The 18,129-nt window shown below is 43.5% G+C and overlaps 2 protein-coding genes across 2 annotated transcripts in view; one reads left to right on the top strand and one right to left on the bottom strand.

Moving 5' to 3' along the window:
• The window catches only part of LOC309586719 (multidrug resistance-associated protein 1-like), a 37,728-nt gene extending 36,852 nt beyond the window's left edge, over positions 1-876 (top strand). The window contains exon 28 of the mRNA XM_082304063.1: positions 198-876. Coding sequence (XP_082160189.1) covers positions 198-309 — 112 coding nt within the window. The 3' untranslated portion in view covers positions 310-876. The remainder of the gene's footprint in view (positions 1-197) is intronic.
• A 1,165-nt stretch (positions 877-2,041) lies between these two features.
• On the bottom strand, positions 2,042-11,716 carry HSPA13 (heat shock protein family A (Hsp70) member 13). The gene is made up of 5 exons (XM_082304064.1): positions 11,640-11,716; positions 10,132-10,472; positions 8,977-9,190; positions 8,180-8,347; positions 2,042-6,625 (listed from the first exon to the last, which is right to left on the bottom strand). Exons 1-5 carry the CDS (start codon positions 11,662-11,664, stop codon positions 5,955-5,957), a joined length of 1,419 nt encoding a protein of 472 aa, XP_082160190.1. The 5' UTR covers positions 11,665-11,716; the 3' UTR covers positions 2,042-5,954.
• Between the last annotated feature and the right edge of the window lie 6,413 nt (positions 11,717-18,129).

The following is an 18,129-nucleotide window of genomic DNA, read 5'->3' as shown; positions in this document are numbered from 1 at the left end:
AAGCAAAAACGCCACTTTCAAAAGGCTTTTTTTTGTTATAGGAGTTCCTAGCTTAGAAAACGATTAATTACATAGTGCAATGATATTTCTTCTAAATAAGAGTTCCTGTTACCCAGAGATATCTGTATTAGGACTGGAAAATATGGTTGAAGAGATGATTTTGCTTCTCCTGTAACCTTTCTGCTTTTGCATTGTAGAGTCCTTGTTCTGGATGCAGGAAGGATTCTAGAATATGATACACCACATAATTTGTTACAACGAAAAGGTGCCTTTTCTGAAATGGTTGCAGAGGCTAGGATAAGAAATTAAAGAAAACTAATGAATGAATTTTTAATGAAGATGAGAATTCACTACTCCAGTAAACACTTGAGGGATATGTGGCATTCCTGATGTTATAGAATGACAAGCTTACTCGAAAGCTCCTTGCAACACTGCTGTTTGCTACAACCACAATCTGTATATATTGATCAGGTTTCTTAAAATACGTTTTTGATTTTATACAAATCACTTGTTTTGATCATATTGACACTGGAACAACATAAAGAAGCCATAATTTTCATGGCATATTTTAACTGTTGCACTAGTAAAGACAGATTGAAAAAATAAATCTTGCTGTTCACATGCTGGTTTTAATTAAAAAAAATAGTACTTTATTAAGTTGCTCTCACATTATGCCCTTTTAGTTAATACATTCTTATTATGATTGTGAATTCATTGGAAACCCAAACTGCTTATTGTGTGGACATACAGGCAGATGTCACTTGGTGCCGATTTTTAGGACATGCATATTTGCGTGTATACTTAGGTAATTCTTGAGGCGATAAACTTGCCACATTAAGTTAATTTTCCTTTTGACCTTGTGATTTCTTAATAACTGAAAACCACTTCTTATGTATCTAATTGAGCATTACAAAATCACATTGTGAAAGAATCCCAGAAAAATGGAGTCAGGTGCGTCTATCTCTTTGCTAGTAGCTTTTAATGCAAACCTCAGTACTAATTACAGCAGCAGGACAGGTTATGTACAGTTACTGAAAGTGTCAGTTAACCATGCCTGTGCTTCTGTAGGCCACATAAATATTAATTTTCATTTTTATTACAGTCTGTAAAACTCTTCAAATTCAATACCAACTCAGTCTTCAAAAACTAAGAGAAGATCCCCATCAACTGCTTTAAAAAAAAAAAAAAAAATGAAGTACATGAATAAAGTTTCAGTCTACGGCCTTGTTATATGACTTTAACATTGACACCTGGTCAATATCAAGTAGGATCTTAATTTCTTGCCTGATAGCAAGCAAACCATATTTGCTGTTTTAGAAAGGTGGTGAGAAGCGATGGAGGCTCTCTGCAGGGAGCTCCTCAAAGATGTGATTCTACTACAGTGAATGATTTCTCTATCCTTTCTTGAAGGTAAAAAAGCAAGGCTGTCTTCCTGCATTGCAGAGTACTATCATCTAGTTTAACTGGCTACAAAACACAACTAAATATACTACCACCTGCAGAAAACTATTAGAAACATGTAATGATTTTAGGCTAGGAACAGCCCTGCCCAAGTAACTGCTATCTTCTGAACGTCCTGGCGACACGGGTGCGACAGAATGTTTCTCAGGAGAGAGAACAGCTTCCTGCTTTTCATTGCTTTTCTTTCCCCCAAGCGAGGCCAGCGGTACCTTCCCAACAGAGCAGAACCATCTCATACCAATATTTAACTTCCCCGCAACGTTCAGAGTGCCAGAGGCAGGCTCTTCTGGGGCTCTGCTCCCCCAACCTTGTCCCCGTCCCTTACCCACCTTCATGCTCCCCTCCAAACCCACCCTTACCTGCCAGTATCACAGGAGGAACTGAAAAGGACTGACATGAGTGCCATTCCTAAACTGATTGATTAATAAGTTTTAGGCGTAAGGCTAGGGGAGGTAGATGTCAGTACCTCAGAGACCAACCCGTTTTGCAAGGTCCAGAGAAAATAATCTGAGGACTGGCATCAGTGCATGGTAATTTTTACTTTTTCTTATTATTATTTTTTATTTGGGGAGAGGAGAGTTTTCTGTGCTTACTGGTGGGCTGACATAGCCTTACAGCTTCAGACTACCTTCAGACCACAGTTAGTCAAAGCTGCAGCCTGAATAACTGTAAAGTCTGAGAGAAAAGAAAAGGGTGGACTAGCGTCAGCAAAAGCCAGCCAGCCATTCCTTCTCTTTCAGCAAGCTGTAGCCCTCGCATATAGCTGTACTTTGAAAAAGGAGGTGCAGCGGAGACAGAAGCAGCGTGATAGGCTCCTGCATGTTTTCATGCAGCCACAGCTTACCCAAGTAAACCATCTAACAGGCTTCGGGTAGGCAGGAAAAGGCCATGTTGCAGGAGGAGTATCACCCAGGGTGTGCAACCTCTGCTCTCCTCACACGCCTGACGTGGAAGAGACTCACTCTAAGAACAAAGAGGAACTACTTGGCTGGCTGAAATTCAACATTAACTCACTTTGCAGTACCCAACCCACCAAACACAATGTCACCAGCTAGCTCCCTTGACAGCGCTGGCAAAGCCCTGCAGGCCTGCTCCACACACGCCTCCCCTCTCCTGCACTTTTTCCACCATACGGCACTTCTCCTGTGCCTCCAGGGCATTTGGGGATCAGGTCCCAGCCTCATCCTGTGGGGCTACTCACAGGCACCCACCGCCTGTGAAAGGCTCCGCCTCATATGGGCCACTGTCTCCTGGGACTCCTGAGAAGAGTCCAAGAGAAACCCTTGGACCAGGGCTTCCCGCCCCGTTAGTGCTTCCTCCCAGTCATTCCTTGCTTTTCCTTCTGCCAACCTGCACTTGTCTTCTCAGTTCCATTCTTCTACCCCAAACAGCAGCTTGAGGAGAAAGGGGTTTTCCCCCTCCCACCCCAGTTCCTAACCCTCCTCTCTGCCACTTCCCCGAGAAGACCTGTCACGCCAGGGCACAGCAACCCCTCGGCAAGTTGAGGAACTACAACCTCATCCTCTAACCTCCAGCGGGATTCAAGAAAGACAGGGAAATAGTGCTGTTACGGTATTTCCCTGAGGAACTGGAACAAGGCATGTCCAAGGGACAGAAACTGCTTTTATTAAAAACATTCAAAAAGGTTATTTATAAAATGCATTTCAACATCTGCACTTGGAAACAATTCACGAAAATACAGTTGGTGAGGCATCTTATACCTTCAGAATTTCAACTCACAAAACAAGCTGTAGCTCTATAACTTTGTTACACAGCTAACACCACAGGCAACCATACTCCAATTTCAAGGATTGTTTGTAGAAAGATTTCAGCCTTAAAATATCAATTTGCTTAAAGAGAGACTTTTGGTAAGCAGTACATATGCATACCTGGAAATATCCACTTAGTACAGTGGACTCATCTTTAAAATTCAATGGTTTGTGCCAAAATACAGTACTAAAATCAAAAGACAAAATAAATAACTTGATTGCAGAATTCATAAAACAGTTATTTAATAAATAAGGATGCATTGTGAGATATCCAATGTACAGTAACTTCTCTACTAAAAAAAAAATCTGTATAGAAATCTGAATAAATACCCTTTTGTGAATTTTTTTTTTAAAAAACAAGTAAACAAATCACCCTTCCTTTACAATTCCAAGATTAACACTGAAGATTTAACTCCTCCGGAGTGAAGAAGTATGCAAAAGAAAAAGAAATAAGTACTTCATTTATTTGCATTGAGAGTTTAACAGTTTAATGTTACTCCCACGCTCCTACCTAACTTGCCCCAAAACTGCAAAAAGCTTTTAATAGTTTAACTTCACTGCGATGTTGTTTTTACACAGGTCTGCTCATCTTACACAGTGCATTAAAAAATGAAGACTAAAACCTGCTGTAACTCCAGCAGACTTTGAGATGAATTTACAGCAGGGCGGAAGAAAAGGCCACAATGACTCCAAAGACATGGGAATATATGTTGAATTAAATACATACATTTATATCTGCAAAGCAAAGGCCCCAAATAGCAACTGCGTATGAGAACTGTACTGTATATTGGCATTCATCCATGATTTCACTGAAGAGGCACTTCTTTCAACGCAGGAGTTACCGCAGGACTTACCGCTCACTCTTTAAAACTCTGCAACATTTTCTTTTGAACACATTATCACATGTTCCTGGAAGTTCCATACAGACTTAGAGACAGGGTCTCTTTCAAAGAGGTGCAAAGGGAAAAAAAAAAACTTCAAATAAAAAAAAAAAATCACTTTGGTTTTCAACTCAGGGACATTAAACAGATGTTAGCAATATTTTGGGAATATTCTGTGAAGTTAAACAATGCTGATGGAATGGTTGTGTGCAACTACGGTTCAATTTAAGAGGATTTTAATTGGATTACTTCAGAGATATGTTTAGACAATAGCTATGCAAACAGCTGAATCAGCACAATGGATTTATTGCAGTGCCATAAATCAGGCCTACTGCCAGGAGAATAATAAGCCTGTTTTAGTACAGTCATAGGTTAAACAATAAATCTAAGCCCCACACTTTATCTTGGCAAGCTTAATACAAACAAAATTATTCTGGAGCATACAAGAAAATGCTTAGAACCAGCTGTTACTAGTGCTTACCCAATTAAGACTGGGCTGATGGATGTTGAAGCCAGTCTTAGCCGAATGAAGTGTTTTCATTATACAGAAAGTTCTACACAGATAAAAGAATTCAACCATCCTTTAACTATTGATTTAACCCTCCAAAGCGAGCAGAACTGTCACCAATTTTTTTTTTCAGATCATTAATTTTTTTTTCTCCTCATGCATTTGCTAGATAGCTGAGTAGCAATCTATTTGCCTAAAATAAAGTCCTAAGAAGCGCTACCTCAAATCCCGAGTTACGCACTCCTTCCTTCCCAAAAGGACAGCTACAATCTCTGATACATGTTCAGTTTAGAGTGGGGATATGACAAAACGTAAACCAGAGATACGAGCTAAAAAGTACAAAATGGTTGGGTGAATTTTCATTTACTAGGACTACAGGAACTAGGCTTCATCCAGGCAGTCCCTTCTGTCCCACACTTTCTCCCTGAAAACAGTACGGCTTGGGGTGCTCAAGGGGAAAGAAGTCACACGCTTGTAGTTGTGCAACAATTAAATTCGTGTTGGCCAAATTCAAGGGAAGATATACAGGTGTAGCTTTAAGATACATGAAATTACTGCAGTTTTCAAATAAGGCAGGGGGAGGTATAAATATTTGGCGATACGCCCTTGTTCTCCGTGGAGAACGTCAGTGGTATGACAGCAGCACCTCTATGTTAACCATCAAAACCAGATGAGGAAGTAAGCCCTTGCAGACACACGAAGTAACTCTACGTTTGCAAGAGCTAAGTTTCTCAATACAGTTCGGCTGAAACATGAGACAATTTGCCATATAGCCTCCGTAATACCATTATGCTGTTATGAACAGCAGAAGAATCAAGTCAATGCCCAAGTCTCATTCAAGCTGCAACGTGCCTTTTAGAAAGGTGCTTAAACGCTCAAATGACTCAATTTAATAAATAAATTTAAGCTCAACACTGCTAATGCTATGTGCGTTAACACTGCTTCACATTCTTTCAAAGTAAATATATTGGACCTGGGAATACCTACAGTACCATACCACATTACCTCTAACCTTTGGTCACACTCCCTTTGTATTTTAAACATACACCTCTTCAGGATTTGCTAATAAAATTTAGCAAGAAAATGTGAGTGTGTCATCACTAGCATTTTCATCCAATATCCAACCTACAAGGAAACAGACACTTCAGAACTTCAAAAACCACTCATACCTTTAAGTAACTTTAACACAGTAAGGCATCCAGCAGCACCTAACTGGAACAGATTAAAAAAATGAATATAATATGGCTAAGATTAGGCTCCACTGCCAGTCAGATAAGTATGCACCATCAGAGTACGCTTTTGGAGAGATGGAATGCAACGGGGAAGAGTTTATACTCAGTTAAAATTAGTCTTCCGTAAATGCTTATTAGGAATTTCTATAGCGCTGACTTGGAGAGGCCAGGACCCACCAACAATTCCTGCTTGGATAGCTACGCCCATTACAACTGCTAGATCGGGATCTACAGAGGTGTTCGGTTCCTTTCCAAAGAAATCCTGAATAACTTTGCGTATTTGAGGAATCCGGGTGGAGCCTCCAACTAACACAATTTCATCCACTTCGGCTTTGTGTAGGTGGCCTTCCTTCAACACCTGTTCAATGGGCACAAGGATCTTCTCAAAAAGGTCCTCATTTAACATCTCAAATAGTTTCCTAGAGATTTCTGTTTCAAACACAACTTTGACAAACTTGTTCTCTAATTCTGAAGCGTCTCCAAGATTTTTCAGATCGCTTGCTTTTTGTGAAGGCTTGCCTTTTAGCACAGTGTCCGTTTTTACCTCACTTTCTGGAAGTCCTTTTGTAAGCTTCCTTTCTGGCATAGTCAATGACACCCTTAGCGTAGCTGCCTCGTGAACAGTCAAATTTAATTTAACTGCTTCCACAGCCTGTCTGAGGCGATGTATTTCTTCTTTTCTTGTTGGCAGAGCACCATATATTTGATGGAGCTGATCATATAAATACAGCATCAACCTCTGATTAAAATCCTGTCCTCCAAGTTTGTTGTTACCTGAAACATCAGAAAAGAAGGCATCAGACACATCACCTTCAAAGCTTCAGAAAGCAGCACGCATCTTCTCTTTTACCCGGAGATGGTTCTCCAGGGCCAGAACAGACCATAAGCACAGAGCAAGAGATCACAGAGCTGGGAAAATAGACATAATTGTCATCCACTGAAGAACGCGTGATGAATAGTAATTTCCAAATTTTTATTTAGCAACTATTTTAGAATTTATCCCCCTCAATGTTTTTCCCCTGGAACTACTCTTCTACACCATAACAGAAAAAAGCAGCAGTTGTTAACTCAGAGGTATTCTTTATAGAAGAAAATACATAACAATTTCTAGCTGGAACCCTGTAACTGAAGTGCAATCTCTCACCGAAAATTTTTTTCCAGCTAAAATTCCCAGTTTCAAATTTCTCTGCCCAGAATGGATTCTTCTCTTAGCAATTCCACAGTACAGCTTTATAGGGATTATTGTTTTAACAGTTTCAAGTTATTAATTGTCTTTATACACCCACATGAAAAATTACATGCTACTGAAGTATATGTATACGCCCTGCCAAAAGCAGAAGTAATAAAATGCAAGCAGTCAACTTCAAGCTATGTTAACAGGTATGTGTTATATTAGCCTTCAGAGAGAGAGAGGAAAAAAAAGTATTATATATAACCAATTTATTCTGAAAGATTATTCTTGCACCATGTTCCCAAAACCTTTCAAACAATTGTTCATGCTTTCCGTTCAACAGTTAACAAATGGCCTGCAGATTTTCCTCTGTGTTGATCAATACTCTCAAAGTTTCCACCATTTTGTTTTGACTGAAAACAGGAATTCACTTAGTAGACCTCCATCTAAATAAATCAGAATGAAGCTGCTGAATATTTCTTGCTGTTCCACTCTTACTGGACTGAGCAGCAGCTCACGTCAAAACCTGTTCATTCAAGGCAACGCAGACGGTCAGCACCGCATCTCCGACCTGTCTGAAGCCAGGTCATCTGAAAAGCAGTTGTGTATTCATTACAGTTTTACTAAACGTTGCTCCCAGAACTCTTTGCCGAGTGATGAATCACTTTGGCATATACATATCACAAAACTTACTTCTGGGTTAACAGCATGCGCGTTCCCAAACCTTGCCCAACTGAGCTGGAGCCAAACACAAGGCAAGGATGCTCTAAAGCATTAGTCTATGATTTGGCAAATATTTTCAGCCTGGGAAAAAGTAATAGAAAGATTCATAAAACCTCCAGCCCCCAAAAGTCCAGTCAAAGTAATCATAATACATACTAGCGCTTTTACAAGCGGGCACAAAAGTTAATGGATAAAATGAAACCATGGATAAAATGAAACCACAACTTATTCCTTTGAGTCAGCCAAAACCTATGAATTTATCTTAATTGTTGAAACCAGTCACAAACTTCATTTTGCATGAAAGGCAGCTGAGAACACTTTCAGAGAACAATCCGTGACAAGGCTGGTATGTTTTAAAAACCCCCTCTAATGGTGACTTTAGGTGCACCTTTCCTTTCCCTTCACTCCTTAAGAAAGTAAAGGATTTTTCTTACCTGCCATGGCTCGTGTGAGGAACATCCCTCCCTGCTTGTTCAACAGAGACACATCCAAAGTTCCTCCACCCAAATCCACCACCAGAACATTAAACACATCAGCTTTGTGGAGTCCGTAAGCCATAGCTGCAGCTGTGGGTTCATTTATGACCCGCAAAATTTCTAGCCCTACAAAGAGAAAAGATACCAAGCAACAGTCAGCTACACTTCAGAAGACTGCAGTTCTCACATCATAATGACATTTACTATTAGGGTTTGGTTTTTTTTTTTTTTTTGAACCAAACTTACCTTAAGTAAAACGTCAGGTCTAAAGGAAATAGTTTTCTAAGCAATAATACTCAATGACCTCTTTTCCTTATTTAAGCCTAAAGTAATACTACTTCAGTGTCAGCGTGAAGTCATGAACCATGACTTGCCCAAACACATTCCTTCCAGAGAAACCTTGCTAAGGAGATTTATTTCACATGTTCTATTTCTGTTTAAATCATTGTCCAAAGGTGCTCTGAAGAGTCTCTCTATTTGGAGATTACCAAAAAGACTATTTTCCCCAAAGTAAAACTTACTACTTCTAGCTATCTATGTCTGCATTAGCCAGCTGCACCTGTTGGTACCCAAGAGTTCTCTGCTGTTCCTCACAATTGGTAATGGTCTGTAAAAAAAAAAAAAATAATCCATTCTGAGGTTCTCTATCACTGATTCACTGTTTCTATACCCTCCCCAAAGACTTTACTGTTAGTGAAATAGACCTAAAGATAATTTTAAGGCTTCATAGAAAAACACTGGCATAGACACATCACCTGCAAGGTTAGCTGCCTTAACAGTAAAATTCCGTTGCCTTTCGTCAAACTCCGCTGGCACAGAGATGACTGCCTTCGAAATGGGCATGCCAAGATAGTCTTCTGCCATTCTCTTCAATTTCAGTAGCAGCTGAGAGCCAATATGCTCTGGAGTGATGTGAAAAGTTTCATTAGTTGTCACAGAAAATTCAGCTGATCCGTTGTTGTTGAAAATCTTGGAGGAAAAAGCAACACAACCCTCAGGTGAGAAGTCTTTTTCTTATGTTCTCCCACCCTGCTCCTGCCAAATGTTTTATTCTCATACAGTCTGTTTATTCTGGAAAAATATGAATGTGCTTTTGCCAGTTCCTGAATCACTTTTATTCCTTGACTATGAGTATTAACATGCAACTCAAGGGGTTGGAGTATATCCACAGTAGTGACACCCACTGTGCCCAGGTAAGACAAATTAAAAAAAAATTAAGACCTAGCAACTGCGTAATCAACTTCAACACCACATTCAAAGACAAAAGCAATGCTTTTCAATCATTAGGTTTGCCCTGCTGATAAAGCTTCCCACAGGTTCGTTCTTCCTTCTGAAAGGAAGCAAACAGGTTGGTACTGGAACAGCTTCTCTTAACAAGTAAAGAATTCAAAGACTGTTTGTAGTACCTGAAAATTTATCTATTTTCAGCAAATACTGCACCATGCTAAACTAATGCAATACTTTTTTTTTTAAAAAGCAGCTTTTAAGAGCTGCTGCTGGTCAAGTAAGCACTAGAAAAGTGATAGGGAAAAAACTGCAGTGGGACAGAGAAAACGTGACTTTCACACTTTTTTTTTTTTTTTTTAATCTCAGGGAAAAAGTGACAAAGCAAAGCACAGTTACAATTTCAAGTTGAAATTTATTCTTTAAGAGAAGGGCCTGGAAGGTTACCCAGAAACACATTTCACAGTACAGGACAGGGTTCTCTAGAAAATTACTATCAGCTCTCACGCAGAGGTACGCAACTTCCACAACCATTTCCTCCTCCCCTCTCTGGATACCTCTTAAGGTTTTCAGGCATATCAGATTTAGCCAAATGACTCCAGGTCAGACAAGCTGGTCACCTACTGCATGTTTCAAGCGTCCTATAGCTTACTGCTTGGAGAGAAGTGAAGGAGATGGCTACTTACCTTAAAAGGATACCTGCTACTTTCACTTTTCAGTTCTTCTGAAGTGAAGATTTTCCCAATGAATCTTTTTGCATCATATATGGTGTTCTGAGGATTTGAATCTGCCAGTTCTAGGCCATCATATCCTACATACACGTCTCTGTCTGTGAAAGAGACTATACTTGGTATGCTGTTGTGCCCATTTTCATCTGCAATAACCTTCACCTGCCCTGTTCCAGGGAGAAAGACACCAACAGAGCAGTAAGTCGTGCCAAGGTCAATCCCAATTACTTTCGGTGTAGGCATCGGTAAATATTGCTGTGCTAGATAGCCAGCTAACAAGAGAGCCAGAATAGCGGAACCTGAAACAGAGATTTTTAAAAACCAGAGTTAGAGCATCTACTGCTGAAAACTTATAAGTCAACGCAAATTACACAGCATTACACACTACGCCTCATGCAGTTTTATTCATGCTCTGAAGCCTGTTCAGCTACCTAATTAGATTTCAATTTCTTCAAAGGTCGCCAGCAAGTTCGTGTCTCTTAATTCAACAAAAAACGATTAGAAGAGTCAAAAATCTTAGGCATTAAATACTAAGCTGGTTAAAAAAACACAAGAAGATAAAGCAAAAAATATCACCGCCCTGTAATAATTCTTCTTCTCTCCGCAAGGTACTTCAAAAATATAGGTTAATTAGTATTTTGGGGGGAATTGCCTATGAACGACCCCTAAGGGACATCTACTTAATGAGGCCGCACAAAATCACAGCGAAATGAAAACATCCCGATTCAAACATCTCCTCCAACTTCACTGGAAGTCTAAAAATAAGAAGATGCAAAACTGTGCTAACTCCTATTTCAGTCATAGCTCCCAAAGAGCATCTCCCCACACCTCTGAACCTTTTCTATACCTTGAAATCAAGGGTAGACTAGTTTAAGGTCAGAGTAGTTTGAGGTTTTTTTTTAATTTTACATATAATCAACAGACAAAGCAAGAAACTCAAAAATGTAATATAAAGCAATGCCTCAGAGGAGGAAAAAAAAGCACCACCAAACAAAGTCTCAAGAAAAAAAATCTAAATAGCTTAAATTACACCGAGTGGATAAGATAAGCTCTTTTCCCCAGAAGGGCAGGGCGGTCACAGCTATGCCTCAAGCAGACCAGTGAGAAGGAGCAGGTTTACTTTTGGCCGCGAATCTCCCACGGCATTTCTCAGCAACGCGCCGCTGAGCACTGCGGCTTTGCAGACAGAGGAACACGCCGCGCACGCCACAGCAACCCCACCATCTGAAAACCCGGTCCGGGGCGATACCGCTGGCAGAAAGCCTGCGAGAGCCCCAGCGAAGCCACACAGCCGCGGCCGGGGCGGGGTGACGAGGCGCGCCTGGGCCCTGCCAGGCGGAGGCCGCCACAGGCGGGGCGGAGGCTCCCCAGCGCTCCGCCGGCCCCACCGCCGCCCGCCCCGCGGGCACCGTCCCCTCAGCGACCCGAGGGGCGGCCCGGTCCCCGGGGCCGCCGCCCGCGCTCACCCAGTACCGCCATCTGCCCGGCCATCGCTGCCCGCCGGTCCCGGCGGCGCCCGCCAACGCCGACTGCTGACGGCTCCTTCCGGGCCGGGCCGGGCCGGGCCTCGCCGCGCGGGACGCCGGAACTGGTGGTACGCACGTCCCGCCCGCCCCAGCGGCGCTCGCCTGCTACTGGGGGCGAGGAAACCACAACTCCCAGGAGGCACAGGGGCGCGACCATTTCCGGCGGACACCAGCCAATGGGCTGAGAGAAGAGTCACTGGGCGGCAGGAGAGGGGAGGAACAGGTAGCGAGCGAAGACGCGCGTCACCGGCCGGGCGCATGCGCACAGCGGGGCGGGCGGGCCGCGGTGCCTGCTGGGAGCGGTAGTTCGGTGGGTGGTGGCGCGGCGGTCGCGGCCGCGCTATGGCCGCCATCGGGGTGAGGCTGCGCTGGGCGCCGGGGCAGCGGCCTGGTGTCTGGGCGGTAACGGCGCCCGGGTTCCCGCCCGTCCTCCTCCCCGGGGGCGCGGGCAGGCGGCAGGCCGCGGTGCCGGGCAGGGAAGTGGCGCGGGGGCCCGGCCCGGGCAGCCGCCGCTGCCGTCGCCGTCCTTCGAGCCCCCTCCGGCCGGCGTGAGGCGTTAGAGACCGCGGGTCCGGTGGTGAAGTGTCAGCCCCGGGCTCCGGGGCCTGGCGTTTACTGCCGGAGCCTGTCCCGGCGGCAGAGCGAGGCCGTCCGGGGGCTGGGGAGGGGATTTGGTCCCAGGCGTCAGGCCGAGGCGGGGCACTCGCCTTTCATCCGCGCTCTCATGCTCTCTCCGGAGAGGGCACCGGGGTCTCCTGCGCCGAGGTTACGCTTTCTCTTTTAAAAACATGTCATCTCCTCTTCCTGAGCCGCTCTGACCCATTTTTGTAACTTCCCCGTGTTCTTTGAATGTAATGGTTCAGCAGTGAGACAGCCATGGCACTTTTACCTCTTCATATCAATGGTGGGGGGAGGTTTCCTTCTTGCCCATCTTACTTCTTATAAGCTGCTTCTCTATGCAAAAATCACTTTAACTTAATCGTAAAAAATGTATGCATCCTCCACTTACTGTTAACATAGCGATGTGGTTTATTCTCTGCATGAGAAGGTGGAAACTCCTTGGGAAGGGCAGAGAAGGTTAAGCCATTCAGCCTTCTTAATGACTCATGATCTGACTGTTTTCTAATTACATATCTAACATTTCTTTTCCATACATCAGAGTTCAATATTTTAACCATGTTTCTTGAAGTGGCACCATTGTAATTGTGGTTATTCTTAAGTTATTTAAGTGGGGGAAAACTTCTAATCATTGTTTACAGTATTTCTTCACTTGTGTAACTCAAGCGCAGGCACTTTGTATTTTATGCAACTGTCAGTGGATGGTGAGCAGGAAAAAAAGATCTAGTGAAAACAGGGCATATGTTTAAACTGGGTTTTGTTCATAATTTTGATATTTGATAGCAACCAGGTGCTTTAATACATAGGGACCATCTGAAATGTCGTGCTGTGGAATGCAGGTACGTATGGATGTTTTTTAAAAATAGTGATACAAAACCTCATTTCAGAGATTTCATCCTTTTTTAAAGCATCGGCCAGACTCTGCTCTTCATCCTGGAGGTTAAAACTCTGAAAGACACTGGCATCACTTGATAACGTACCTGCTGAAGGGCAGAATTCACATGCCCTTTCCTATACAGCTTCCATTCTATTTCTTCAAAACAAAGCTGCTTAATGAATTCAGCGTATCAGTCAAGGCCTCCCTACCTGACTCTGACTCCCTAGAGGCCTGACTGTTGCCTGCAGAATTACACAGCACGGGGCACCTGCCTGGGAGTCAAATCGAGGAGAGCATCTCGGCAGGCTTTCTGCCCCGCAGCAAAGGTCTGTCATGCCAGAAACTCCTTCAGAAGCCACCTTCCTCCCTGTAGCTGTTTTTGGCTTTTGTGTAGTTTGAAGGCTGGATCCAGCCTACGTACTCTGTAGTCCTTTGAAGGCAATATTTGATGTTTAGCACCCATGCTCAGATGAAGTCCAGAAGTGCCTAATTTTTTTTCCCACATCTTCTCCATGACCTATCAGGACCTGCTCATGGATACTCCTGGGCTTTCCACAGAGATGCCTGACTTCTTCTGCATCTGCAAAATTGGTAGAACTAGTCCTAGTGAGCTTGCCCTTTTCTTTTTCCCAGCATTACCAGAGTGTCTTCTGGATCAGCTTCTTTTACCTGCCCTTGCAGAGCTCCCGTCCAGGAGGGTAAGACCTGTTTCCATTTTCTTCCTTTATCTGAGGGGGTGCTATACCCAGGAGCGGGTTGTTCGGGAGCAGAAGTGAACGTTCAGTGTTTCTGGAGAAAATTGCTTGATTTTGCACAGAATAATTAAATATTCGTTGGTCAATAGAAGGAGAGGCTCGTTTGGCTAGGAGGGGAAAGCTATGGGTAGCCCCTGCCCCATCGACTGCTTTGTGGGGAATACATAAACGTGATTAGGGGCTGACACTGGAAGGCAGGCCTTTTTTTTCCTGAAACAATGTGCTTTAGCCACTTGCCTGTAATGGCAGGCAAAGTGCATACTGCCGTCTTTAACATCCTCACCTGAGGGTGGGCAATGCAAGTTCAGACTCATACAACTCCTTTTAAAAAGCCCATCACTGTGATAAAGCTTCACTGGATGTAGCTGAATTAGGGTAAGCGAGGTGCTGCGGTGACATGGGCTACTAGGACTGAACAGCTTCTGGTATCTGCTGGTTTGCATACCTGGGCTGTGCTGGCTGTGCGGCTTCAACCGGCCCTTGGCGACCGCCTCCTGGGCCCTCAACACTCGCCTGTGGCTGGCTTGAGTGGAAGGTGGGCAGGCAGCTAACTCCCTCCGAGGGTCTGGGCCAAGCACTTGTTTATCCTTATTAGTGCATCTGTTCACTCTGGTAGTAAGCTGTTTAGAACATTTCAAAAGGTTTTTGGGAATTAATTTCCTTCAAGGGGCTGTTGTTTTCCCCTGGTGCTTTGATAGGTGGAGGTAAACATGTTTTTGTCTGCAAGTAGCTTGAGGGAGAGAGTTGTTCTTACAATGTAAGAGCAGAGGCTGGTTTTAAAATGGTCTCCCATCAGATGTGAACTGGTGTCTGCAGGAAAAAAAACCTGCTACACTGGGGAGTATCGCTTAAACTGTAGACCTGTGATGTGCTAAACACAGTTCAAGCATTCAGTGTGTGTGGAATCAAATGCAGCTCGTTTTCATTTGTAGGATACTTTGCATCAGCTGTATCCCCGCAGTTGGAGAAAAGGGAATTGAGTTTGCAAAGCATCCTCTTTTCTGCTGTCGTACAAAACAGGGCTTCCTCTTTCTCGGGTTTCCACACTGTCTTAATAATTTTCAAGCCAGTGTCGGAAAGCAAAACACGGGGCCAGGGTGTAGTCAAAACATGGTTTGATCTCAGCAACCCAGTATGATCAAACTGTGTTTTCCCGCTCTGAAGGAGGAAGGGGGAGAGGGATTTGGATCCAGTTCTTAGGTGGAAAGTGTAGTCGATGTCTCTGTGAGAAGGGAGGCAATTTATTTAGATGCTGAAATCTGAACCCTCATTTTCAGTTTTTATTGTAGGTAAAAGTAGGTTCTTAGCCTTAGTGCAATCACATCGTCAAAATTACAGAGAACTTCAAAGATAGTTCCTTTCCCTAATGAAAACATTGATCTTCTCCTGCTGTATACAGTTGGGAAAGGGAAGAATTTCACCAGTGCCCAGTCTTCCTCTGACAGACAGTTCAATGTCAGGCAGCTGGAAGAGAAGTATCACCTTCAATTTAGATGCAAAAGTTTCCATTTAAATTCCAGTGTATAGCTTAAAGATTTCTGGCTTCCGTTGAGTGGCTGACTGGCCGTCGCCAGGCAGGAGTGCACTGAATTCTTCATTTGCCAGAAACCTGCTCCCCAGCCGGAGGCAGCAGGAGCAGCTTGGGGCTGCTCGGAGGATTCGCAGCCCCAGAGAGCTGAACCACAAGGCGTGAGACAAGTGCGAGAAGCTCCCAGCAGATGTCTCTGCCATGCAGCGTTGCTTCCCCGGACCGCTTTCAGTGTTTGACAGATACCTGCAGATTCATATAAAGCATATTAACCTTTTGCAGTTGCCATCCAAATTCTTGTGAAGGCGTAAGTCATGAAAACGAGGCCTCATTTTTCATTACAGTTTATTGAATTGCCTTAACGTACCCATTTCACTGAACCCTCGTGAAATCATTTTAAGGTTAACAATGAAATTACTGTTTCCCCTTTTACGAATACAGTTGCAGTGATACCAGTATAACATAACCCAGTAGATGTCCAGGAAAAACAGTCTGGAAGAGCAATGAGATTTTCACAGGTGTCTCTCCCACTTCTCTACTTGAATTTCAGTTGGTCTGCATGCTGATACAGCTTGCTGTGGTGTGGAAAAAAAAAAACAAACCAGAGACCTTTTATTGAAGAGACAAAGCAGGTTTGGCACTTACTGGTCTGGTAACTGAGAGTTTCTCTTCCTGCTTCACCAAAGTGCCATTTTGGGTAGGTGTTGCAAGGCCAACAGCTGAACGGCAGCTGTGAGATTGGCTGAGTTCTCCCCAGCCACCCGCAGCCTGGGTTAGTGGGGCCGAATCGTGTCTTGGCTTAGATTCGTGCTGATGTCTGGAGCACATCATCCACCTTCTGCTCAGCTCGGGTGTCCTGTGTGGAAGCAGGGAGAATGACACCACGGTAACTCCGGGGATCACAGGAAAACTGATTGCTTGTACAACCGTTCAGTGACAGCAAGGTGCTGCAAAGTGCAGCGTAGAGCACAAGGAGGAGGATATGGCTGGGAGTCTCATCATCTGCATGAATCATGATAGTGATAATGATAATGAACAAGAGTCCCAGCAGTCTCCCAGGAGGCCATTTTCTCATTCATGTTGTTGCTGCGTATATGAAATCCATACAGATGTCAGTCAGGCTTGTCAATTTTGTGTATTATAAATGACAACAAAAAGATAAACAGGAATGCATTCAAATATAGCTGCCTTAACAGTGAGCTCCCCAGGCAAAGGAGAAGAGGTTTTGCAATATGTGTGGATAGAGAAAAGTCCTGCTTTTCTTTTTGTTGGGTACTGAGGCGTTAGTATCAGAATATCTGTTTTACACTTGTTCTTTTCCTGAAGGTATCACCTACAGTACCTCAGTGGGTTTGTACACTGGGTATGAACTTTGGGGCCTTTATGGTGAATCTTTCCACTGGCACAGAAGATCTGTTTCAGTTATCACTTATAAGTAGTGTTATGGCACTCCAGGAGCAACTATGCTACACTTATTTTCATAGAAGAGCTAGTCCCTGGCCCAAATTATTTCTAATCCAAGTATACAGGCGAAATAATAAGTAAGAGCATGTATTCCTCTTTACACAGTGTGAAGTGGAGGAATACAGAAATTCAGTGACTCAGCGACTCAAGAATAGAGAAGAAGCCTGGAGGGCAGATACAGTTTGAAGTAAGATGTCTCAAACACCATTCCAGACAGCTCACGACAACATCAGCCTTCTTCCATTCTTTTAAGGAAAGGAATCTGTATTAAGGAGGGTCAGCAAAGATCTGATGGGAGAGAAGGGTCCTCATTTATAATTGCTGTTTGGGCAAAGTGGTAGTGGCATTTCCTAATGATCTTCATAGTACGTGTCTCTCCTGCAGGAACCGGAGTTGTCATTGTATAAATATCCAGCATACTTCAGTTTAATGGATGCGTAGTTCAAATACAGCTAAGATGTGAGCAAGCTCATCCAGCGTTATACAAAGTCAGTTTGGTTTTATTTCTGAGTGCGATACATGAAACCAATAGTACTTGACAGCATATCCCACAGTGCCTCTGCCATACACTAGTCCATCTGAAACAGGGAAAGAAATGTTGAGAACACAGAAGAAGAAAACTCAGTGTCATCAGCCTAAGTCAAGGTCCTTAGTGTTGCTTTGTACCTTCCCAGAACCTCTGGTCAATTGGCATCCACTTCGCATTAGTTGTTGCCTGTGCCAAGGCTTGCAACGTACCTGGAGGGCTCTTAAACCTATTTCTGACAATCTTGATGGAATCATTCCGACATTAGTCAGATTACTCTTACAAGACAAGCAAAGATGTTAGCCACAGCGTGTCTTCTTTTCTCAGCATCACTCCCCCGTGCGCTGTCATGTGCGTAGCAAGTGTCTGTTTAGCCTGGAGAGAAGTTTGTTGGAAGCAGATACTGTGAAGTTAGAGCCATTCTAGAAGAAGTGTGCTCTGCTACAGAAGATGATCCATCCACAGAAGGAGAAATGAGTCTTTCTCTGCAATCACAATAAAATAAAAGTCCCATGCCAGCTTTCTCTCTCCTTCTTGAATGATTGTGCTGTGTATAGGTCTGCTGGACTGCATCAATACCTTCTTGCAGCCAATAATTCATTGCCATGCTTTTGGCTCAGTCCTGCTACTCAGATATGCAAGCGCATGCTTTTGCCTATTTG

The sequence above is a fragment of the Platalea leucorodia genome (genome assembly GCF_965183815.1).
Source record: "Platalea leucorodia genome assembly, chromosome: 2".
NCBI lineage: Eukaryota > Metazoa > Chordata > Aves > Pelecaniformes > Threskiornithidae > Platalea > Platalea leucorodia.
This window is presented reverse-complemented; position numbering and strand designations above follow the sequence as displayed.

Bases quoted from the DNA above. Each gene is read 5' to 3' on its own strand.
- HSPA13 (XM_082304064.1), bottom strand. From the start codon at position 11,664: ATGGCCGGGCAGATGGCGGTACTGG. The intron at 9,191-10,131 runs GTAAGTAGCCAT...TTTTCCTCCAAG, and splicing joins GTAGCAGGTATCCTTTTAAG to ATTTTCAACAACAACGGATC. The intron at 8,348-8,976 runs GTGATGTGTCTA...TTCTCTTTGTAG, and splicing joins TAAGGCAGCTAACCTTGCAG to GGCTAGAAATTTTGCGGGTC.